General features: G+C 40.9%; 1 protein-coding gene across 4 annotated transcripts in view; it reads left to right on the top strand.

Annotated features, from left to right (window-relative positions):
* The window catches only part of Ccdc141 (coiled-coil domain containing 141), a 137,823-nt gene that overhangs the window by 99,467 nt on the left and 15,493 nt on the right, over positions 1-22,863 (top strand). For 3 of the 4 annotated variants that reach the window (XM_087900091.1, XM_087900090.1, XM_087900093.1), the window contains 9 exons: positions 296-475; positions 4,274-4,453; positions 5,074-5,199; positions 6,925-7,113; positions 8,044-8,223; positions 10,179-10,328; positions 18,457-18,597; positions 19,714-19,908; positions 22,170-22,353. In XM_087900091.1, the coding sequence (XP_087756217.1) occupies positions 296-475; positions 4,274-4,453; positions 5,074-5,199; positions 6,925-7,113; positions 8,044-8,223; positions 10,179-10,328; positions 18,457-18,597; positions 19,714-19,908; positions 22,170-22,353 (1,525 nt within the window). The remainder of the gene's footprint in view (positions 1-295; positions 476-4,273; positions 4,454-5,073; positions 5,200-6,924; positions 7,114-8,043; positions 8,224-10,178; positions 10,329-18,456; positions 18,598-19,713; positions 19,909-22,169; positions 22,354-22,863) is intronic. The other variant, XM_087900092.1, reaches the window with a different exon arrangement.

Below are 22,863 nucleotides of genomic sequence, written 5' to 3'. Positions count from 1 at the left end.
CCGCGTGATCTCTGAAATAAATTATTCTAATTGTAAAATGTACATAAAAACAATCTGGGGTACAATAAATATTTCTGATTGGCAATAAACTTTTCAACTCACTTTGCCACCCAGCGGAAGTCCTGTCTGTCGGTTACGGAAGCAGATTTTCATGTTTTTCAGTAACCTGAAAATAGTTATTTAAGGAATGCTAAAAGTGTAGTTTCCGCTTAATTTTATACAGACTTCAAGTGGAATCTCTGTTCTTTCTACTTAAAAAGTTTCTTCGCTATTATCTTCCTCCCCCGTGTTCCAGGTGGAGGAGCAGCTTCAGAGACTGAAGGCGTTTTATCTGACCAAAGTCCCTCCGACCGGTGAAGACGAGGCTGAAGTCAAGTACTGGTCCAACTCCGCTGAGAGGAGATGGCAGTTATTTTTAAAGAAGAGTTTTGTGACCCAGGACTTAGGACTTGAGTTCCTTAACTTAGTAAATATGGTGAGAATAACACTAAGTGAGCCAATGCCTTTTGTAGGTATTTTTCCTCAAAGTCAAAAATCGTACATTCAAAAGTTCAACTTGTCCATTAATCTGCCCTGCTGGCAGAGGGAGGTCTTTAAAGTTCCACTCACACTAGACTGGGTCTGAAGCCCAACAGTTATAAGCCATTCTAGCTATTCTGATTCAAATGCCACATATAGAGTCCTTAGAAGTCTGTCCCAAAGTCTTGAGTTACATTGTTGACAGCAAGGTCTTTACAAAATTCTCAGGGACCAAAGAGAATAACTGTGATAAATCTTTGTTCTAGAGAATTTCTTCTCATTTTAACAGATCCTCTTTTTTCCATTATAATTTTTAATTAGCTTGCAAAATAGTAGGTTTCCAAAGATTGATTTTATTTACTTAAAACTGCCTCCAACCTGTGTTCTCCCTGCTGCCCCACCCCCTTCAGCCTCTTCACTCCAGGGTTCCCTCCCTCTGTGTTCACACTATGTTTTATCATCCCCCCTCAGCATCCCCTAAGCCCTAGTTACCCTGAGTTAAGTAAGCAAAGTATCTTAGGACCTTTACGCAGCTCATCTACCTGAAGTTGCCTACAGAATTCTGACAGCAAGACTACTTCACGTCCCCCTCAGAACCATGTGACTTTTCCCAATGAAACAGCTCATTTTATTGTTGGGAAAATGCTAGCTGTTAAAAAAAGAACGTTTTAAAAATCTTAAATAAGTCCCTCTTCATCTCTGGTTCCGAGCCTCTGTAGCAATGCAGGCACAAAACCATTTGTAGGTGATTTTTCTTGCATACAAAATTCTACCCAACGTTGAAAGCCCTTGCTATGTTTAACATGAGTCTTTTCTACAACTGCATATTTACATATTTATCATTTATGGTGTACTTTAATTTCTTCCTTCAGGCTGATCTTCTTTGCCAAAATTTTCTACTTGCTAAAGCCATTCATGAAATGGAACCAGAAGCTGAACTACAACCAGCCAGGGTGTTCTCTTGTGGTTGAAACATGAGGAGGCTAACACTTTAAACAGTGATCTCCCCTTGCTTCTCTTAATAGAGTGGTGAGCCACTGCCTCTTACATGACCTCCTAAATCCTATGTCCAGTCTGGCCAGGGCTTCTATACCAGCTCTTTAGCTTTTCCATAAAGACGTAGCCTGTGTGTTTCTTGCCTGATTTCCTTCAGCCTTAGCCTACGATTCATCCTGTTAAGCTAATTTGGGTCTGTCTACTCTATTAACTGTTTCTCTTGGGTTTCATTCTGTAGATTTATCACAAGCCATTCCTTGATAGCTGTAATTACTTCTTTAGCAACAATGTCTGAAAGGAAGATTGACAACCTAATTCCTGAAGTAATCTATCGATTAACAGTTAAAATAAAAAAAAACGCAGATGTTAATGCTTCCAATATGTCTTACCCTAATCACCACTGTGTACACACACACACACACACACACACACACACACACACACACACACAGTTCCATAATGAGAAACTTCCTCATTAAGATACTCGAAGTGCTTACTCCCGCATACCCTATAAGACACTTAACCATGGTTTGGCCAAACTCCTCCTAGTCCAGCAATTGAGGCATTCTTCTTGAGTGCTCTGTAAGCAGAATCTAACCACCCTGACTGTCCATGTGAAATTTATCAGTCTGATACCGAGTGGCCCCCATTTGAGAATCAGGCCATTTCTCTTCCTCTACTATTCCAGACTCCTTTCTGTATATGTTTAAGGGTGACTGGCATTTGCCGTTTTTTTGAGAGCTGTGATATGAATCTGGGACAGAACTCACTTGGCAGAATCGGGTTTTAACCCCACCTCTGTTTGACCTAGTAATCATCTTTTTCCTTGGTTTTAACTTGTGTTGTTTGAAGAACATTTGTGATCAGCCTGTATAGAATCAAAACATTCATTAGTTATAAATTAGATCCCACCCTTCTTAAACACCAGAAAAATATTGTCAAGCAATTTATCTGTGTTCATACCTTTTACAGGTGGTTTATTATACAAATATTGTTACTCTCCATTTGAAACGTTGACTCAGTCTATCCTTTACCTTTTACACATTTGCTTCTCTTAGTATAACTCCCTTCATCTCTAGCTTAGGTGATTTTAATTTATATTACAAGGGAATTAAGTCATTTGCACACTGTGTATTTTTGTATAATCATTTAATTGCTGAATCTTAGAAATCCTTTCAATTCTGGAAATTCCAGGTTGTATAAAATAAGATAGAGTTGTTGATGTTTTCCTTCACCTTCAAGCTGTCTTGGGCCATAATAATCTAGGGTGTTTAGCGTGTGCCAGAGTTACCTCTGTCACCTGCATCTAGAGGTGTTTCTGTTGTATGGTTTTTCCTCTTGCCCTTTGACCTGCAATCCTGTCTTTTTATCTAAGTTGTTGAATACTTAGCAAGTGTTAGGTGTCACTCCTGTATAAATAATCAGATAGTGTTATCTTCTTGTGGGCTGGGTTGCAGCAAGAAATGGATCCAAACTTCTATCTTGAATCTGTGTCCAAATGAACAGGCTGCTATAAAATCCCAATTCATAATTGTTCCTGGAGACAGCCCATGTCTTCCTACAGCTTCTTGATAGTCTTGTGTCTTCAGTCTATCATTGTTATCCTTGCAGTAGTCACGTGATAAGTTCCTTATTAATAAAATATTAAGCCTACATAATAATTAACTTCACTGATGGATCGACATTCCGGTGGGTGAAATTGCTGACCAGGATGCTTTCCCTCTTCCTGTCTGCGCAGCAGCGGCTTTGTGAGTGCGCATTGTTGATGTGTGCTTACAGTAGAAAGATGGAAGCTGGCTCTTTCTGTCGAGTCGGCCGTGTTTCTGTGACTGGTATTTAGAAGCTCGAAATTGATTTTTTTCAATATAAAGTTCATCTGAATCAGATTAATTGACTTTAGCCAGAATTTCTGGCAAATGAATGTGCCAGCATATTAGTTTGCAGTGATGAAAATTGAGAATCCTGTCGAGTGTTAGCCTTCTTGCTACCAAGGCATAAAAAAAAAAAGCAAAAGATGAGAGAACAGTACAGGGTACAGGACTTAATATACATTTGAAACAAACGGGTAATGTAATCCTGTTTTAGACTGCATGACCACACAATTTTCCATGTGGTATACTGAAGTAAAAAGAGGACAATGTTTACTAAAGAGACTGAAGGCAAATGGTTGATCCCCTGGAGTGGACAAAACACTAACTTTGCTGAACACAGCATCACTTCTTGTATCCTGCTCGCTAACCCTCAACAAGTCTTAGAGTTGCCTGTCTTTTCTAGACCTTTCCAGACCACTGTACACTAATGACTGTAGTTATCTTCTATAAAACACAATTCCCAGCTAATATTACATTGAATAATATTCTATACTTTAATAGCATCTTAATAATATATCAAAGCCATTCCAACCTTATTTATGCCATATATAAGCAATAATGTAGTTTTTCCCACTGTAGTTGTCTAACGTCTTTAATTATTTATTATATTTTATAAATCACCATGGCAGAATTTATCATTTTATTATTAGATGCCCTCTTAGACCACTAAAATACTAATGGGGTCTTTAAAGATCTTGCTGTTGATGTGCAAGCAGAGAACATAGGTCTAACCACAACTGTGCCTCTGCGCACCAGCTCAGGCTTGTCTGTCTAAACTGGAGCCTGCCCTGGTGTGATAAAGCCCCTGCCACCTAAAATAGCTGAATGCGAAAGAAAAATGTGTCTCTTAGGAGAGAAAGCTATTACATGGATTATTAATTCAACAGGCAAAAGAGAATGAGATATTCAATGCTAAAGATGAAATGTGTGTCATGAGGAACACCATGGAAAAGCAAACAACCGGAAGGGAAGAGCTCAGCCGTCTTCGAATGGCATGGTACCTCAAAGCCAGCGGAAGCAAACCTGTGAGGCAACAGTGGGAGACCTTCAAAGAGAAACTGAAAAAGGTAAGATGGTGGGCTGGGCACTGGCTCAGGGGTAGACTGGGTGTCTGGCATACATAAAGCTCCGGGTGTGAACCTTAGCACCAAAACCAAGAGACAAAAAGGAATGTCAAAGGCTGCCTTTCAAAGAGTAAATTCTGATGCACGTGAAGTGGTAGAGTCTGAAAGCCACCCAACACAGAAATTGTGTGCTTCTGCTTGTTTGCAAGCATTGAATCAAATTCATAGAGATAAAGGCCAGAATGGATGCTCCCCAGGGATGTAAGAGGGGACAAGGGAATGGGTGGGAAGTTGCTTAACAGGATCTGAGTTCCAGTACAGGTGGATGAGAGCAGTCTGTAGGCCGATGGTGCTGGCAGCTGCACGGTAGTGTGTATGTCTTGATGATATGTCATTGTACACTTAGCAATGGTAAAAACTGTGCAGTTTGCTATATGTTACCATGGTGAAAAAAACAAACAAACAAAAATATCACAGGAAATGAAGGGCCTCGTTTGACCTCACTAGCAAGGTCAGTGTTTGCAGGGGGTCAAAAAGCTTCTTGGCATACCATGTCACCACCGAAGTGACTGCATGTGCTGAATTGTTGGAAACACATTCATAGTTGTCAATGTCTGTTTCAGACTACTCACAATGTAAAGCTTCTCCACGAAGTTCTTATGCCTGTCTCTGCCCTTGACCTTGGAGGGAGCCTCCAGACCATGTCGGATCTGCGAAGAAGGTGGAATGCCATGAAGCCCCAGCTTCAGGTGAAGATGCGAATGCATGGGTTTGGATGAATGGAAAATCTTTCCCAACTCCCCAGATCCAATAAGCTTCCTTCTTCTTCTAGAAAAGCACCCTTTTTGATCTAAAAACCCCTTGTAACAACATATTTTTTTACTGTTCCTCTACAAATTTTTGTGTTTGATGATATCCAAACATACTGAATCCTGAATATATTTTCATTTTACCTACATTAATTTGATTTATATTTCTAATTAATTGATTAGTGTATTCACCATACAATTCCTGACTTAGGGAGTGTTTTAAATTACGGCATCTCAGAACAAAATTGACAACCTCTAACCTAGAAGCTCTGTTGTCATTGGTCCCCACATGACCGGGCTGTCACTGCTCCCACACACAAGCCTCCCAGCTCCTACCACACTCCCTTCTTGTCTCCTTAGCTTCCACTTTGTGTCCCTGCCACTCCTGGACCCAATTGCCAAGGCTGGTTGTCTGCCAGAGCTCCCACCGTGGACTCAGTTATTTACTTATTCATTTATTTATTTGTTTGGGTTTTTTTTTTTTGAGACAGAGTCTTATGTGGCCCAGGCTGACTTCAAACTTGCTATATAGCCAAAGGTGACCTTGAACTCTTGACCCTTTTTTCTCCATCTTTCAAGTCCTGACTCTCAAACATACACTATTGGATTTTGGGGTTTTGCTGAAAAACTAAGATGCATCTAACTGTTACCACTTAATATGTATTTGCTTTAAGGAATTCCATAGTTAGAGGTTTAGAGATTCCTGTGGAAAATATCTAATTGTAGGTTCTGTTAAGACAATACATATATGAAATACAATCACTACACTCTGCATATATCCCCATTAAGTGTCAGCTAGCCCAATTTGCTATATCCTGTGTGGTACACGTACCTATCTTTTGGTGTGTATTTGTATGTATGCATGAGTTCTTAATTAGGATCCATTGCTAAGGTTATTTAGAGCAGTTATCATGATGTGTGTCATCTATTTGGGGTCCGTTTACTTGATTTGAACTTGGCCATCTAATGCAAGTCAGTCTTGTAAAAATTATCTCCTACAGTATTTCCTTTACTTTTTCCTTGGATATGAGAATCCGCTCCCGGGATAGCAGTAGAATCCTCCTTAAGCAATCTGCCCTTTGCCAGCTCTTCTCTAGGGTGGGGATTCCTATATGGGATGTCCGAGCTGTGCTGACCGAAAGGGAAGGCAGTTTATCCCTTCTCCGTGCGGTGGCTATTTGTGGAGTATGGCATGTGTGCTTTGAAGGCGCGTATCTTGTGTGCCGTTTAGCTGGTGGCTCATTCTGATCATTCTTTCATTACAGAGTACACGTAATTCCCCTGATGTATTTTTATACTCTTCTTCTCAGTGTCCTTACCATACCACACAATCCTAAGCAATATTAAATATCAGAAGAAGTATATTTACTTAGCTGAAGCCCAGTACATTTGATATATCGTAGACACACATGGCTTTCTATTTTACCATCTATCTTTGAAACACCTGCCTTTCCCCTGTCATGATGCTTATAAAGTTCTGAGAAGATAAGAAGGGAACAATGCATCTCGACATCTCCATCATTAAGTACAGACTCTGGGTTTTGAGAAGGCTCCTCAGCATTTGTTAACAAACGAGAGAATGGTTCATTATTTAGATAATCAGATTCCCCATTGCCCAATAAAAACTCAAAGCTGCACTTCTTGCTTTTCTTTGATGCCTGTCAGCAACTGTATGACGAGGTTCAGTATATCATGAAAGAATGGGAAGTGTTAAGCGGTCAGGGAGCCCCTCTGAAGGAGAAGGCTGACCAACTGAAGGACCTAATCCATCTCCACGAGAGGCAGAGAGCGCGAATCCGGGATTACGAGGAAATCCTATACAAGACAATCCAGTTCCACCAAGTCAAGGAGGAAGTAAGTCTTACTGTGGTTGTCCAAAGGCTGCAGGATTTTACAAGATTAAATTCAGGTGTTAATATTATGCAATAAATGAAAGCCAAATTGCTTGTCTTAGTATAAGAGGTTTATCCACCCTGGTGGCTAATTTATCTCCCCCTGCACCTCCATCCTGCTTTGTGCTCCAGCCAGACTGTGCTCTTCTCCTTCCTGTGAGCATGGCACATGTTTTCCTACATCCAAGCCTCGGCTTTCAACTTGGCATTTCCTAGCAGATGCTTCTCTGCTCTTTGTTAAACCTCATGCCTCCTTCCAGCAAGGCCCCCCCACCCTGCCTCCCACAGTGATTCTTTTTACTAAACCCCCACAGCAATCGCCAGTCCTTACATCTAGCAGTTCTTCAGGGCTGGGTTTTTTTGTTTTTGGTTTTGTTTTTTTAATGAAGTTAGATTTTATCTTCCCAACACAAACATTAGCTCTTGGGAGACAGGGTGATCAAAACCAAGTTTTTTCTTTCTTTTTTTATTTTGTTTTTGTGTCTCAAGAGCCTGTCAGCATAGAGTACTCAATAGATATCATTTATTGGTTATTTCATGGCTGCTCAAAACCATCTATAATGCCAGGTCAGAGACTCCAGCACGCTCTTCTGGCCTCTGAGTAACTATGCATTTGATGCACAGACATGGGCAAGCTACACTCATCCACATTATTAGGGAAGTCTTTTTTAAAATAGAATTATGGTCCCAAAACATATTTCCCTCTTTTGTAGAACTTAGGATGTTAACTGATTAAAGTAATCCTATTGGGTTCATGGGACGGCAACGTGTGCCTGTATCCATAGGACTAATAGTTCGGGATGGGCTGAGGAGCATGTCAACAAGCCAGAAAAGCCCTACAGAAAACAGGCTTTGGAAAAAGTGGATTAAGTGCTAATGTTCTGAATTCCAGTTGATGCATTTCATCAAATCGAAGGAACTGGAACTTCTTGCGCAGCCCGCAGAACTGGAAGGTTCTAAGGAGGTCCAGATGCAACTGGACCGTTCTCAGGAAAGGCGGGCCCATGTCGAGCATCTCGGTCGGCTGGCCCTTTCCCTGGGAGTGGACATCATTTCATCCGTTCAACAGCCTGTAAGCATCCTGGCGCATCCCTGCCACCTCCCTCTCACGGTCACATGGGCTATGGGGTGCAAGAAGCAGGCAGAGTGTTTAATATATGTTAAATCTGAACTGAGGCTTTTGCGTGTGGTGCTGGCCATTGAGCCGAGACCCTCGCTTGTACTAACCAAGTGCAGCGTTATCATGCCATCAGCTAGTCCCAGGATGTTAGATTTTTAAAGACACGCAATCATCGGAGTGCTTATTATCTCCAATTTTCTACCTCTGTTTACAAACGAATAAAATCTCTGGAGAAACTCTGAGCATAAAACCATATTTGATACATATTATTCTCATGTGAATTTAAAATGGAGCCATGGTCTCAGATGGACGTTAGGTTTCTGCATTTGAAGTGCATCTAATGCAACTAAGAACTTAAACTTTTCACTTTAATTTGAAGTAAATTATACTATAAAATCTGATGTTCAATGCCGTTGTTAGAAATTTCTCCATATGTTCAGAAACTACATGGGCGTGTGATTCTACCTTAGAAACTATGTTTTGAGAAATTTCAAGCTAGATCAAGTATTTCTGAGAGAAGTTTGGCCACAACTGAGAAACATACAAAGTATGATATCTACATTAGATTTCAAAGATGATCAAAAAGATCTTAACGCTTTTATATTGGATATATGTTGTAAAGGACAATATTTGGACACACATGGTTAACTATGTTATGAGGGTTAATTTTATTTATTTATTTTTCAACGAAACTATTGGTCTTGCTACTTTTTTTATTTTTTTGAGACAGGGTTTCTTTGTGTGACTTTGGAGTCTGTTCTAGAACTCGCTCTATAGACCAGGCTGGCCTCACAGAGATCCGCCTGCCTCTGCCTCCCAAGTGCTGGGATTAAAGGCGTGCACTACCCAGCTTCAGTGAGACTATTGGAAGTTGCTCAGTTATGGTTCATCCCACATCTCTACTGTACAATGGTGCTTCAGGATACAGAGCCCGAAGACTGGTTTCCAGAGTCTTGCCAGACCAGCAGCCCCACTGTATAGAGAAAGAAGCTGAAGCCCAGAGAAACCGGGTAGTCATCCATACAAGTCCATAGTAGAGGGACCCAGGCCCTCTGCTTCTGACCCGGGTTCGGGCACCGATTGTTGCATCTGCTGTAGACCACTGGCCAGATTTCAACAGGGGAGTCTAAAAAAATAGAAGGTTGTTTCCTGATCAAAAGTTCATGACTAATGCACTGGACTCTGGTGCTTTAAAAATTCTCCAGTTCGTGCTTTGAGGGTGGAAAGGTTATGTTTTCTTCATTATTAATAAGAACCACAGTTCCAGTTTCATTTTAAAGTTCATTTAAGATACCTGCCAGGCTACATGTTACGTAGCGAGCCTAGCGTCTACCCTTTAAGTAAGTAAAAGACAGAATGTGAGAATTTGTTGCTTTTAATAGAGTCCGCTTTTGCCAGTGTCGGGGTCTTCTAAGGGGTTGATTACATTTGTGAGTTTATTTTTTAAAGTAAAAAGAAAGGAGGGTCTCACTTTGCACAAATAACGTAAACTGTTCTCTAGCCCTCTCTGGCCTTGGTGCCAGCATCCCCTCAGTGCCAGACAGAGACTGGAGCATACCGAACCTGGGGTTAGACTCGAGTTGACGAGAAAATTACAGCGCCAAGGCAGAATGCTCCTCATGCATATTTTATGCTTTTCGAAGTAAAAATTAGACCTTATCATGAATGGTGTCTCTGAGGAGTTGGGGATGATGATGAGATTCAAGAACGGAAATGTCTCTTCCATAATGTTGAATTTCTGGCTTCTTTCTAAAATAATTAGATTCGAATACGTTTAAGGTAAAATAGTTTTGGACCCTATATGTCTTTCAAAGCTATCTGTGAGCATCGTGATACAGGCAAACGCTATGGGATCATGTGTCCGTTTCACAGCTTCCTCTTGTTATTTCCACATTCTTCATTTCCAGAACTGCTCTAATATTTCTGCAAAGAGCCTACAGCAACAGCTGGAGGTCCTTGAATTGGATAGCAGGGAGTGGAGTGCCGGTGCCAAAGAGTATGAAAGGGTCCTGTCCTGCATCTTGGAGTTCTGCACCACTCGAGAGGAGATCAATGAGGTGGGCTTTGCAAAGGACACACTGAGCCCAAAGCATGTGTCTCAGTGTCTATGAATATGCATGCATGCTTGCGCACTGATGCAAACACGCATACACAGAATCAGAACACTTCTTACCCATGCCCTTTTAGTCTCAGAGGAGCCCTGGGGTACCCAAAGTTTAAATCAACTTCAGACTCCCAAGAATATTGAAGTCAGGATGATGCCAATGCGTAGAAAACCCGCAGATATTAGATTGAGGGTTTGGGGGTTATTTTTTTTTCTTGGTGTGTGTGTGTGTATGTGTTTCACCTGCTTGAGTGGACACAGCTTTTTCAGGGCACACAAGACAGGGGGGCAGTGCCTTGTGTGGCAGCTTGCTCCAGCCTGCTGATGTTCTATTTAAGTAGCATTGACTCAGGGTGAAGGAGGTGGTAAGGACGGGGAACAGGCCCTTTGCTTCAGAGACCACGGGATATTTTTCCAAAGTCAAGTGCCTCGCTTCATGTTGGTGTGAACAGGTGGCTTTTCTGGCAAAAGAACTAGAGAAAAGGAAAGGAGAGAAGGGGCCTTCCATCCCCCTACATTCCCAGGGACACAGTTACTTCTTCTCACCATCAACTGTTCTCAGCTGTGACAGGTATTAAGCCCCCCTCCTTCACTTCTAGACCCTACCCCTGGTTAAACTTTTCATTCGTGCGATGGGTGCTGATTGTCTAGTGCTGAGCATAACAGTCTTCCACCCATGGGCTTCCTCTAGGGAAAACACATCAAGATCATGACAGTTCCCCGTCTGTCTCCCTTGGGAGTGAAACCTTTGAGTCCACTAGGAAAATGGCTGAGGGAAAAAGTTTAAATTTCTTAAACTTTTACTTTATGCCCAGCCTGGGTAATCTGGGTCCACCGGGTTTTGAGACTCATTTAACTCGCAGGTTAAAGGATGGGTAATTAAGCTTTAACGGTGGCCTGTGCTCAAGCACCTGCCCTTCCTGCAGATCACAGACAGGGACGAGAGGGAGCATAAGAAGGCAAGAGGAGATCAGGAGGAACTGCTGGGATCCGGTCCAGTGGGAGGAGTCAGGGAGAAGCAGCTGGCAAGGCTTTCATATCAGCAGTGTGGTCCAGCACTGTATGCTCTCTCTTCTTGGTCTGGTTCACATTCTGGTGGATCCACCCTGCAGACTGCCCTCTACACAGGAGACAGCATCTCCGGGTTCCCTGTGCTACGGTCTGCACTGCCCTTAGGTCTCTTTACTCTTGTTCAAGAATCAATCAGAACTTCTTGTTCTCCCAGGGCTATAAAAGATCCGTGGCCATTTTTAAAAATGATCTTTCTCTAAAATTTCTGTCTTCTTTTCCTCTCCCCCACCTCCATCTTCATTCTCGTCATTTTTCCTTCCTTGCTTTGCCCGAACATTTCTTCCTGCAGAGATGGAGCAATCCTGCACCTACAAAGAACACCAATGGTGTAGAGTAAATGTGTTCCCAGCCCCGCTTAACTGGGTTTCCATGGCCCTGATGAGCTGTGGCATTTATGAGGCTGGGTTCCCCTGCCCAAGCTCTTCCAAAAGTTCTATTTATGGGGATAGCCTCATGATGAACTTGCACTTGGAGCCAGCCCAGTTGACAGATGACCCTACCAGTCATAGTAGGGACACTCCGTGATTGTCTGTACCATCTCAGGGATGAGCAAGCAGATACACACGGGTTTGGTTTAGAAGTCAGGCATCACTTGACCACAGTCTTACTTACTAAGAGAAGTATCATTCTTCCTTGTTTCTGCTTGTAAACTAATTAATCCCTAGGCTATGCTTTGATATTTGAAAGACCTCTGAAAAACTTGGTTTTTTTTTTTTTTTTTACTTTTATTTTTCCTGCTTGTTTGTTTGTTTTGGTAGCAACATGGGCATGTTGAAGTGTAGCATCCACGTGCTGGATTTTACAAACATCAAATTAGTGGGAGCCCCTTAGTAAAATGAAATGTAGACATGCCTTACTCTACTGTGAACTGCGACTAGGAGAGGGAACTCAGTTGATGGCGCCATGGGGGCGACAATTGGCATCTAGATCATTGTTTGTCTAGACACAGATATCTAGAGAACTATACAAAATGAAGTGAAGCCAGGCAAGGTACCACAGGCCTGTTTTCTAAGTACGGGGTCGGGGGTGTAACAGGGAGTGCAGGAGTTCAAGACCAGTCTAGGCTACAGAGCAAGTTCAAGGTCAGCATGGGCTGCATAAGACCCCATCTCAAAACAAGCGACAAAAACTGGCATGCAGGGTGTTAAGGTTTTTTTTCTGTTATAAACTAATGAGTAACATTTTGCCTGGCAGCTAGACCATGCTTAACATTTAATTTTTAAAGCTGATCACAAAACATAGTTCTAGTCTCGGACACTGAGTTGCAATAGACTCGGAAAATATCTGGCTTTAACGTCTTCGTTTTTCATATGAGAAAAGGAAGGTGTGTGTGAGAAAGACTCATCTTAACTGCCCTAGAAGACTACAGAATGTTTTCCTGAAGTCTTTCGGGGTCAACTTTGAGTCAAGACTCATCTGAACCTGAGAGTGCTTGGTGTGTACTTTTCCAGAGTGAGCTGTTCAGTCGGTGTAGTCTCGTTTGACCATTTCTGGTCCCGTCTTCTGATACATCCATTATGAGATATGGGAAAGATCTGCCACTCTTGATTTGTTTCTCTTGACTTTGCTGGAATGAACTTAGCGCTCTTCACTTGGGTCCATACAGAAGGACTTTGTGCCTTAAGGCAAAGGAATGGCAGCTGCTCTAAAAGGTATTTAAAAATAGGATGTGGCATTCTTTAAAGACAGGCAACCATGCCTTTTGTGTTTAATTATCTTTGCATGTGGTTATGCATGGTGAATTTTTGAGAAACTCATTTTCTTCACATTTACCCATGAGATACACAGCCATCAAACTGCCAGAATTTGAGGCATCTTTCCTACCCGTTTCCTGCAAGGATACATTTTTATTCATCAGTGCTCAATAGCATTGCCTTTTCTTGCCTGGCCATATGAATATATCATTAACACAGAAAACGTCCTAGAAATTTCCGCAACCATATTGCAGTGCTGAGGAACTGTTCGTAGCTACATTTAGAAAGGTAGTATGCTAGAAGTCAACATGTTTTTTCTTCTTGCAAGCTGACCAAAAACAAAAATAACATCTCATTTACATGAGGATGGTAGGGATTTATAACTTAAGGGCTCAGATTTTGTGTCACAAGCAATGGCTTTTCTGGGAAGAATAGTGATGACAGGATCAGGCTGGTATCCATCTTCTCAAACTAAGTTTTCCATGCAGAAGTTTCCAGACAATAATGTTGCATTACCCTGGAAAGTCTCTTCTAGGATGGCAACGTCTTTCCTATCAGAGGTTAAGAAGGAAAGGATTTAGCATATATATTCCATAAGTCAGGCATGAATCCCCCAAATTCTGTTGTCAGTTTGGATGATTTGCCATCTGAGAGCCAAACACAGCAACTGATAAGAAGCAATAGATTATAACTAAGAGTTGGGGCTTTTACAAACACATACTCAGCAGGATGAAAGAAAACGCCTTACCATTGTTTGGCAGAATGAGCAAAGATGGTCACCATGGCAGGGAAGAAGACAGAAAAGTTTGCACAGAGAACAAACCACCCTGAGGGGCATCATTGTGGAAAAAAATACAGACAATAGTCATTGCTCAGATTTGTAATCCAAACTTGCTCTTTAAAAAATTCTAAATTTTCTTCATCCAACAAATATGTTTAATGTGACTACTGTGAGCCAGGCTGTAACACTACAAATGTCCACAGGGAACTTAGGCTTCTCGAGACAATGAAAACCCACATGGCACTCCACAACTGTAGCCATCTGCTCAGCAGGCCCCAACCCAACTGCATTTTGGGTGGCCTAGATCAGTGGACAGGAAAAATTACAATTTGTTCAGAAAATGTTCATCCTAAAGGTTCAAGATTTTAAATTGTAGTATTTGATATCTGTAAAATACCCTATAGGATCTTCTAGAAAGTATGGAAAGCTCACATTTAAAATTATAGTAAGCATACTCCCAAATAGAACAAATAGATGTATTAAATTCATTCTGAAGATGCTACACTTTCAGGATAATGTTTATTGCCGAGACTGGCTGCAATTTGGAACAGATCTTTGCTTTCCAAGTTGTCCCCTCCCTGTTGCGATGTGACTTGAAGCTGAGGAAGAGGTGATGTGGTTACTAAATGGAAGAAGGCCAAGAAGACTTCTCCAGAAATCTGTCCAGCATGGAGACCCAATGCCCTCCATTAATATTTGTAGCAAAATCAGGATTAGATTTTGAGTCTTCAGATGTCTTTCTTTCAAATTCAAGCATCTCTGGGAGGTGGTGCATTCCAGCCTTCCATTACAGAAAATGAGCCTCAGAAAGCTCTCTCATCTGAAAGGGGCAAACGCAGGGTAAGAAATGGATCTTGTGAAGTGGGTGCCGGAGAAACAAAACCTGACTGCTCATTTTGAATTTTGGGTGTTAGCCAGAAGTATGCCATAGTTCTAATGCAAGATTTTCTTTGCAAATCTATTGCCTTTGGTTTTAAATAACCCATGTCCCTCACACCAGTTGGCCTCGCCAGCACTAGACTTACACAGAATACATTCTTGTGAAAGTGGCCTTAACCAGCTTAGTCAAGACTAAGAATAGCAAGCTAGCCTGGCCCTCCAGGAGTCTCTTACTCTTCTGTTTCTTTAGAAATTCTCTTGTTCCTACCTCTGAAAGGAGACTTACCACTCACTGGGAAGATGATGACAAGGATAATTTTTGTAGTTTCAAAAAAAAACCCTAGTTTTTAAATTTTAGTATTTTTTCTAATTATAGCCATGTAAATTTAGCCCTCTTATTCCATGCACACATGGAAGAGCTGAACATGTACACAGAGGGGAGAATGAGATGACTCATGGAAAAAGAGTCCTACCATCCTTAGTATGTGCATTTTACTAATGTGAATTGTACCATTTAAAGCTTTTGAATGAATAAACTATTTCTGTCCCCATGCTGCTGGCATGTACGGCTGCTTATAGACGCAAGCTGGACAGCTGTCTTATCCATCCCCTCCATTCGCCACTGATGATAAGCTCACTAAAGTTAGAAACAGCTGCATGGGCAGTGATACCCAGGCCAGTAACTATAGCGCTCTCTTCCTTTAAAACAGCGAAGCCAAGTTATGTGGCGATTAGATTCAGTTCTCATATTGGAATGTGCAGGTAGGTGAGGAGTTAATGCTAGAGGTAGTTCACCCATGCTTCCTCCTGCTTGTGCATTCGGTAGTCTTGAATTTGCATCAAGAAAGGTCCAAGAGCTTAGATTTTGACTGAGGTTTCCAAGGCGACTCAACAAGAGCAGTGCCAGCAGCTCTGTGGAGAGATCTCGTGTGTCAGAATGAAGCTATCACGTTTCACATACCCATAGTGTCACGAACATTCTTTGGCCTTCTAAATCGTCTTCAGTGGAAATGCATGCATGCTGATGCCGAAATGGAGTTGTTCCTGCCAGTCATCAGTCTGATATTTCTAATCCAGAGTAAACTAGAAAGCTCATGGTTTAGAATGAAAGTATTAGGGTTCTGTCTTTCTACATGTCTCATACAGCTTTCAAGCAGATATTAAACCTTCCTGTTTGAAGAAGCAAGTAAGACCCTTTGACTATCTAGTTGACAGTAGAACCTTCCTTCCTTCCTCTAGACTGAAGTCTGTAATACCATGGGGTAAGGTAGAAAACTGTGCTTTCTAGTGCATAGCTACCAGTGAGTATGTACCTTTGTTCCTTCTGTAATGTTTATTACTTCACCTTAGTAATTTGATTTTGTGTGTGTGTGATGTGTACATGAGTGCATATGTGTGTGTGTGAATACAGGTGCTGGCATATGACATTGTATGTGTAGCAGTCAGGAAACCTGGGATGTTTGTCCACTCCATCTAGCTTGGTTGAAACAGTCTCTTTGGCTGTCTTTGCAGCTGTGTATGCCAGGCTAGCTGGCCCAAGAGCTCCTGGGAATTCTGTCTCTGCCTCTCATCTTACCTTCATGAGCACCGAGATCACAGGCACATGCACACATGCTACAAAGCTTGGTTTTACATGGTTCTGGGGCTCTCAACTCAGGTTCTCACACGCATACATCTCTTAACCCACTGAGCCATTTTCCCAACCTTTGGTGTTTGTTTTTTGTTGTTGTTGTTTATTTGTTTGTTTTTGAGACAAGTTCTCACTGTGTAATCTAGATTGTCCTTGGTTTTGTGAGCATCCTTCTTCAGCCTTCTGAGTACTGGGATTATAAGCGTGCACTCCTGCAGCTTGAATAATTTGTTTGTTAATTGTGGTAAAATATTGCAGCATTACTCCATCATAACCACTTTCTGTGTGCTGTTCTGTGGTATTCAATAATACACCTTAGCATGCGGTCAGTGCACCCTCCATCAACACACATTTATAGTTGTCTCAAAAGGAGTATCTACATAGCTAACTGCCATTGAAGGAGCTTTTAAATAACAATCTCTGGCTGCCTCAGAAAGGGCATTTATTAATTTATAGTTGCAGATTGCAATTTAGGGATACAAAAAGAACCTACCTCAGTTTTCTATGGATAACTCAGCATGTAGTTTCTTTATATTACAGTATCATAAAATGTACTCATCCATCCCTCCTGCTAGAATTAACACATGTACATTAAATTATCAAATGTCACAAAATATCAATATTTAATGGATCTTTCATAAGTATATTTGCTTAATAGTGTATTTTTTAATATTTTGTGGTCTCCTGATATAGAAATCATTTTCAAAATCTGAAGTTAGAGCTCCTCTGACCCTTTCTGGACACTGTTGGTTTATCTGTTAAAGTGGTTTTATGGTCGCTGCTCCTGGTTTTGTCTGTAGCTTAAAACTAATACTCAGCAATGTTATTTTCTATGTAAAAATCGATAGTGGTTGAGTATAAGTATGTCCCAGGCAAAAAAAATGTAAGTATAATAATTTCTACATAATCAGGTCTGCCAGGGCCTTGGAGAGTCTCAAGAAGAGTTAAGGATAAAGTCAATCTTTTATTTCCACAATATGGAAAATCTGGAGTAAGCATTTTGAGAAAGCATACATTTTCTAGGGCAGATGTATTTTTCTATATTATGAATCTAAGGTGTAACATGTGCATGGCTTTTATGTATTCTCGGGTAATTTGCTTGCTATTATTGAGAGGACTTTTAATGTATTTCTGACTTTTCTTTTCCATCACTCAGATTTATCAACCGTGACATGATTCTTTCTTGTTGTAAAAGTTCCCATATAATCTTAGCTTTTATGTTTTCTTTGTGATTCCCTTTGCTGATAATATGAAGGGTGAGTTGCCTGGAAGAACACTTAGCCTTCATGAATATGTAGAAGCCAGAGAAAGCAGAGCATTTAGAAGTGCCAGGTTGCTTAGAATCTTAGTGCATTGATAAAAGCAGACTGTCAGACCATCGTAATATGTCCTGACTATACATAGTCAACATTGCCCTTGGTGGCAATGACTCTCACCTTGGGTGTTTACTTGTTTACTTGTATTTTCAAAGTTAATGTTATACATATAAGAAGTAAAACTCATCTAAAATTTGCTCATGGAAATAACTTTAGCTGGGCAAGTAAATCTCCTTTCTCACTAATCTGACAGACTGTACTAGCAATTCTCAAAGTCAAGCCCTCATTGACCTCTTCACCATGAACAGCTTCTCGGGGCCTTAATAATTTTTATACATAATGACCGAGAGAGACTACCAGGATGTGGAAAGATCTGGAACAATACTAGCATACAGAAAATGGAATGAGCATCAAACTTTGTGTCAAATAAATACAAATAAGACAGTTTGAGTTAGCAAAAGTTTATGTTCAAGATGTTGGATATTTTCTTGTTTGGCAACCAATGTGACTGTACTGAGTTTAAGATCATATATCAGAAGGTACTCTCATCAAAGGATGAGTGTTCACACAGGAAATTCAGTTTTGACTGAAAGTATTCTGAAGACAGCTTTAAAGGGATGACTGTCTGGGCTATTTAGTTTTATTCATAACAATGAGTATTGTCTTTTTAATTGTAAGGAAATTATAATTTTATTTTTATTAAACTGTAGCTCAAAGAGTCATTCAAAGATATAAAAAAGAAATTCAACAATCTGAAGTTTAACTACTCTAAGAAAAATGAAAAATCTCGAAACCTAAAGACTCTTCAGTATCAAATCCAACAAGTTGACATGTACGCTGAAAAAATTCAGGTAAGTAGTGTATGAGCGTGTATGCACGTGTGTGTGTATGTGTGTAGTTACTGCAATTAGTACAAAATCGTTACAGTCTAGCATAGCTCTTTATAACAGAATTGAGATGGGAAGAGTGGTTTTCTCTTTTTATAATAATTTGACTTCTTGAATGGAATAAATAGTATTTTATTTATCTCTTTTTTCTTTAAAAATAATAACTTTCTTATCTGTAATCCAGAGTTGATTTTCCTGGAAATGTTTTAGCTATTTGCTTGGTATGCAGTCGTGTGATGCTGATTTTAAGTGGACCAACTTACAGGAAAGATTTCCTTGAGTAATTTATGGCCGCATTCTTCCCAGGAAACGATGTCCATTATCTGAAACCAAGCTCACCTTCATTCTGTGAGCTTTCTAGCTTATTCATTTTTTAAAATTTCAAACCATTTCTAACTGACACATGAAGACAGGAGAAATGTGCATACTTTGGGATGCCATGTACTTTGGGGTACCATGTTTTGTTTTAGTGCATGAGAATGTTGAAATATTATTTAAACCAGGCTAGAGTCATCTCTACAGATACTCATAGTTTATTCTGGAATCATCCGAGACCCTTGCTCTTGGCTATCACCCTCATCAGTACATCACCAGCAGGAACAGCTGCCCTGTAGCGACGGCACAGCAGAACGTCTGGCCCCATCACCGCAACCTCACGCCAGTGATGTGTGTTGAGATGTATGTGCTGAGACAGACTGGACCAGTTTCTGCCAGACCCACAAGGCCTGTGCATTTCCATGCTTCCCCAGCACATGTCCATACATGTGCACCTATGTGCCATGTGTGCCCTCTGCCTTTCTTCTTTACTGCTCTCACACATGTTCCGAATGCCCACCACAGATTCCAGAGCTCCTTATATACCTTATATTATTTCTAGGTTTTTCTGCTTATTTGCAAATACTGGCTGAATAAAATATCTTGGAGAAAGACTATTCTTTCCAAAGTACATTTGCAATAATTATAATTTTAATGTTTCAGAATGGTAGAAGCAGCAGGTTTCTCTGAGTTATTCTGTTTTACCACTAGCATCATAAGTAAGAATATAATTGCCTTTAAAAAACCCCTTTTTACTCCCCCCAGGCTTTAAGGAAGAAAATGGAAAAAGTTAATAATAAAACTTCTGACTCATTCTTAAGTTATCCAAGTAATAAAGTTAACATCCTTTTGGAAGCCATGGAGGATTTGCAAAAGCATGTGGATGACTTTGATAAAGTTGTGACCGATTACAAGGTGAATTTGGACATGACTGAACATCTCCAAGAAATAGTAGAAGAGGTATCTTCTCATTGTGATTATATTCTTCCTGTAATGTTACTTCAAAACATATTTTGTCCTGAGCATAGTAAAGAACTCTTTTGAAGACAGGGTTTCTCTGTGTAGCTTTAAAGACTATCCTGGAACTTGCTCTGTACAGCAGGTTGGCCTCGAACTCACAGAGATCTGCTTGTCTCTGCCTCCTGAGTACTGGAATTGATTAAAGGCATATGCCACTACCACCCAGCTTAGTTAATCCCAGTACCTGGAGGCAGAACTGGGGGATTGCAAGTTCAAATACAGTTTAGGCTCCTTAGTAGACACTGTCTCAAAAGAAAAAAAAAAGATCCTATTTCTTCTAAAAATGCTATTTTAAAAAATTTAATCTTTATTTTTATTTTATGCATACGGGTGTTTTGTCTGCATGTATGTCTCTACAGCGTATACATGCAGTACCTGTGGAGACCAGCAGGAGGTATCCGAGCCCTCTGGTACTGGAGTTACAGCCAGTTTCGAGCTGTTGTGTGGGTGCTGGGGATTGAACTCAGATCCTTCGGAAAGGCAGCCATGCTCTTTAAGCACTGAGCCATCTCTCCAATGCTGTATTAGTTACGGATGCCATGAAAGCCTTGGTCATGCTGCTCTTCATTATTGCTCGCAGGGTAATTCCCTAAAGTTGAATCGCCAGGTCAAAGGGAATAAACCCCAGCCACAGGGATTTTGTTTTTCTGCATTGTCCAGTGGCTCTTCCGAAAGCTTTGATTAATTTACTTCCCGTATTACCGCAAGAGTTTCCATTTCTTTGTAACCTTAACTCAAACTCTAACCACTGATATTGCAGTCACTGCTGGAAATCAGTTTCAATGTTTAAGTGGTCTGTTTACTTCACCACATTGACGGCGTGTCAGAAAAGCTGATAGGGAAAATCTCAAGTGCTGCCTTCCTGGGCGTAACCTTGGCTACTGCCGAGGGCATAGTAGTAGGTCCACTTAAAATTCATGACGTTTGACAAGGTCAATATGTTGACTCTTACTTTAGATCAGAGAGGCCACACCTGAGGGTTTTATGCTTTCTCTGTTGCCTCTTACTCCGAAGTACAAACTTTCTTTCTGTCCTGCTAATACTGTTGAGGGTTTGGACTGAACACCACATTATGAAGCAGCTGATTTTTCTTTGATACGTGATGTACAGGTTTGCTGAAGTTTCTTGACACTGTCTTAAAACTGGCTTGTCATGGAGTCCTATTTTGCTATTATTTATTTATTTATTTATTTACCCAGCACAAATGCCTCTGGCCTGGGGCAGACAATTCCTCCTGTCACAGTTATTTATTTTTAGTGAAAAACTGCTTCATACCTCCACTGTGCTTTGAAATAATGGCCAGTTCTATTTCACAAAGGTAGAATTCTTTTCTTTGGATGGTGTTTCGTGGACCCATGCTCTAAATTCCATTCTTAAGGGAAATTTGATCATGAATATATATTACTAAGATAAAAATTTACTTATGGATTTATTAGCAGTGTTTGGTTGTTGATTATACTGGATTTTGAATATTATCCAACCAATGTTTATAAACCTTTCAGTGCCCAAATGCTTTTGTTGATTGCTCTTAAAAGTTATCCAACATTGTCTTAGGAATTATATGTTAGACAAATCTAAGAAGGCAGGAGAATCAAAGCAACTTCTGCTTTCTAGTTATATTTATGTATATTTCTTTATTGTACCTTTAAAATATGGGCCTTGGGTGTCTTAGTTAGGGTTTCTATTGCTGTGAAGAGACACCACAACCATGACAACTCTTATAAAGGAAAACATTTAATTAGGGTGACTCACAGTTTCAGAGGTTCAGTTTATTGTCATCATGGTGGAACATGGCAGTGTGCAGAGAGACATGGTGCTGAAGAACTCGCTGAGAGTCCTACATCTTGCAGGCAGCAGGAAGTAGTCTCCATTTCACATGAAGGAAGCTTGAGCAAAAGAGACCCAAAAGTCCACCTCCACAGTGACACACTTCCTTCAGCAAGGCCACACCTACTTCAGCAAAGCCACACATCCTAATAGAGCCAGTCCTTTGGGGGCCATTTTCTATCTAACTAATCCATTGGGTGTCTAAGTGAAACAGTGTATGACCGTGTGCTGATGTTTTCTTTAATAAGGCTTGGGAAGTTTAAGGCTTCCTGGACAAGTTTGAGGTAAGCAAAGTGTGAAATGTCATTGGTCAACTCGAAGAACTTCAGAAGGACACATCTCTTTAACCTGTGATTTCTTCCATTTGAATACAGTGTAACTTTTGGTATGAAGACGCAAGTGCCACAGTTGTAAGAGTTGGAAAGTATTCCATGGAGTGCCAAACAAAGGAAGCTGTGGAAATCCTCCACACACAGTTCAACAAGTTCATTGCTCCTTCCGTGCCTCAGCAAGAAGAAAGGATTCAGGAGGTCACGGACCTTGCTCAGCGCTTATACGGTAAGTTCTCAGGTGATGCTCAGAGATTGCTGCCGAACAAGTCTATACTGAACCCAATGCAACAGGAAGAAGATCAAGGCCCCCACTATCCCCACCTATTCCGAGTAAAGTCTTAAGATCTTTTCCATATCCAGCAAGAGTAAGCGGCAGAGGACAGAACAGAGGGCAGAGCGCCCCATGGCAGGAGATGAGGCCTGGGGTTTAACCATCTTGTATCAGCCCTCCTTCTCTGTTCCCTTCGCAGTCCATCCTTTCTAGTCTTCTCCAGGGCAGCAAAACCAGAACCAAGCTCTCTAGACAAAGAATGCAACGTCCATTAGAGTGAGTCCTTGAGCAGGAGGAGATTCAGCACTAGCTGGCACAAAGCTTACCCGAAACGTTATCAGTCTCTTGTTTCCACGAGAGTTTGATGTGTGGATTTGAGACATGGGTGGAAAACTCTCCTTCATCATCTTCTTGCCTGTCCAACAAATGGGAAAATTCTGTTATCTCACGACTGCTTTCTTCTCC

Source organism: Myodes glareolus, chromosome 21, assembly GCF_982192425.1.
Source record: "Myodes glareolus chromosome 21, mMyoGla1.1, whole genome shotgun sequence".
NCBI classification, from domain to species: Eukaryota; Metazoa; Chordata; class Mammalia; order Rodentia; family Cricetidae; genus Myodes; species Myodes glareolus.
Note: the sequence above shows the minus strand (reverse complement) of the source record. Positions and strands in the feature narration are given on the sequence as shown.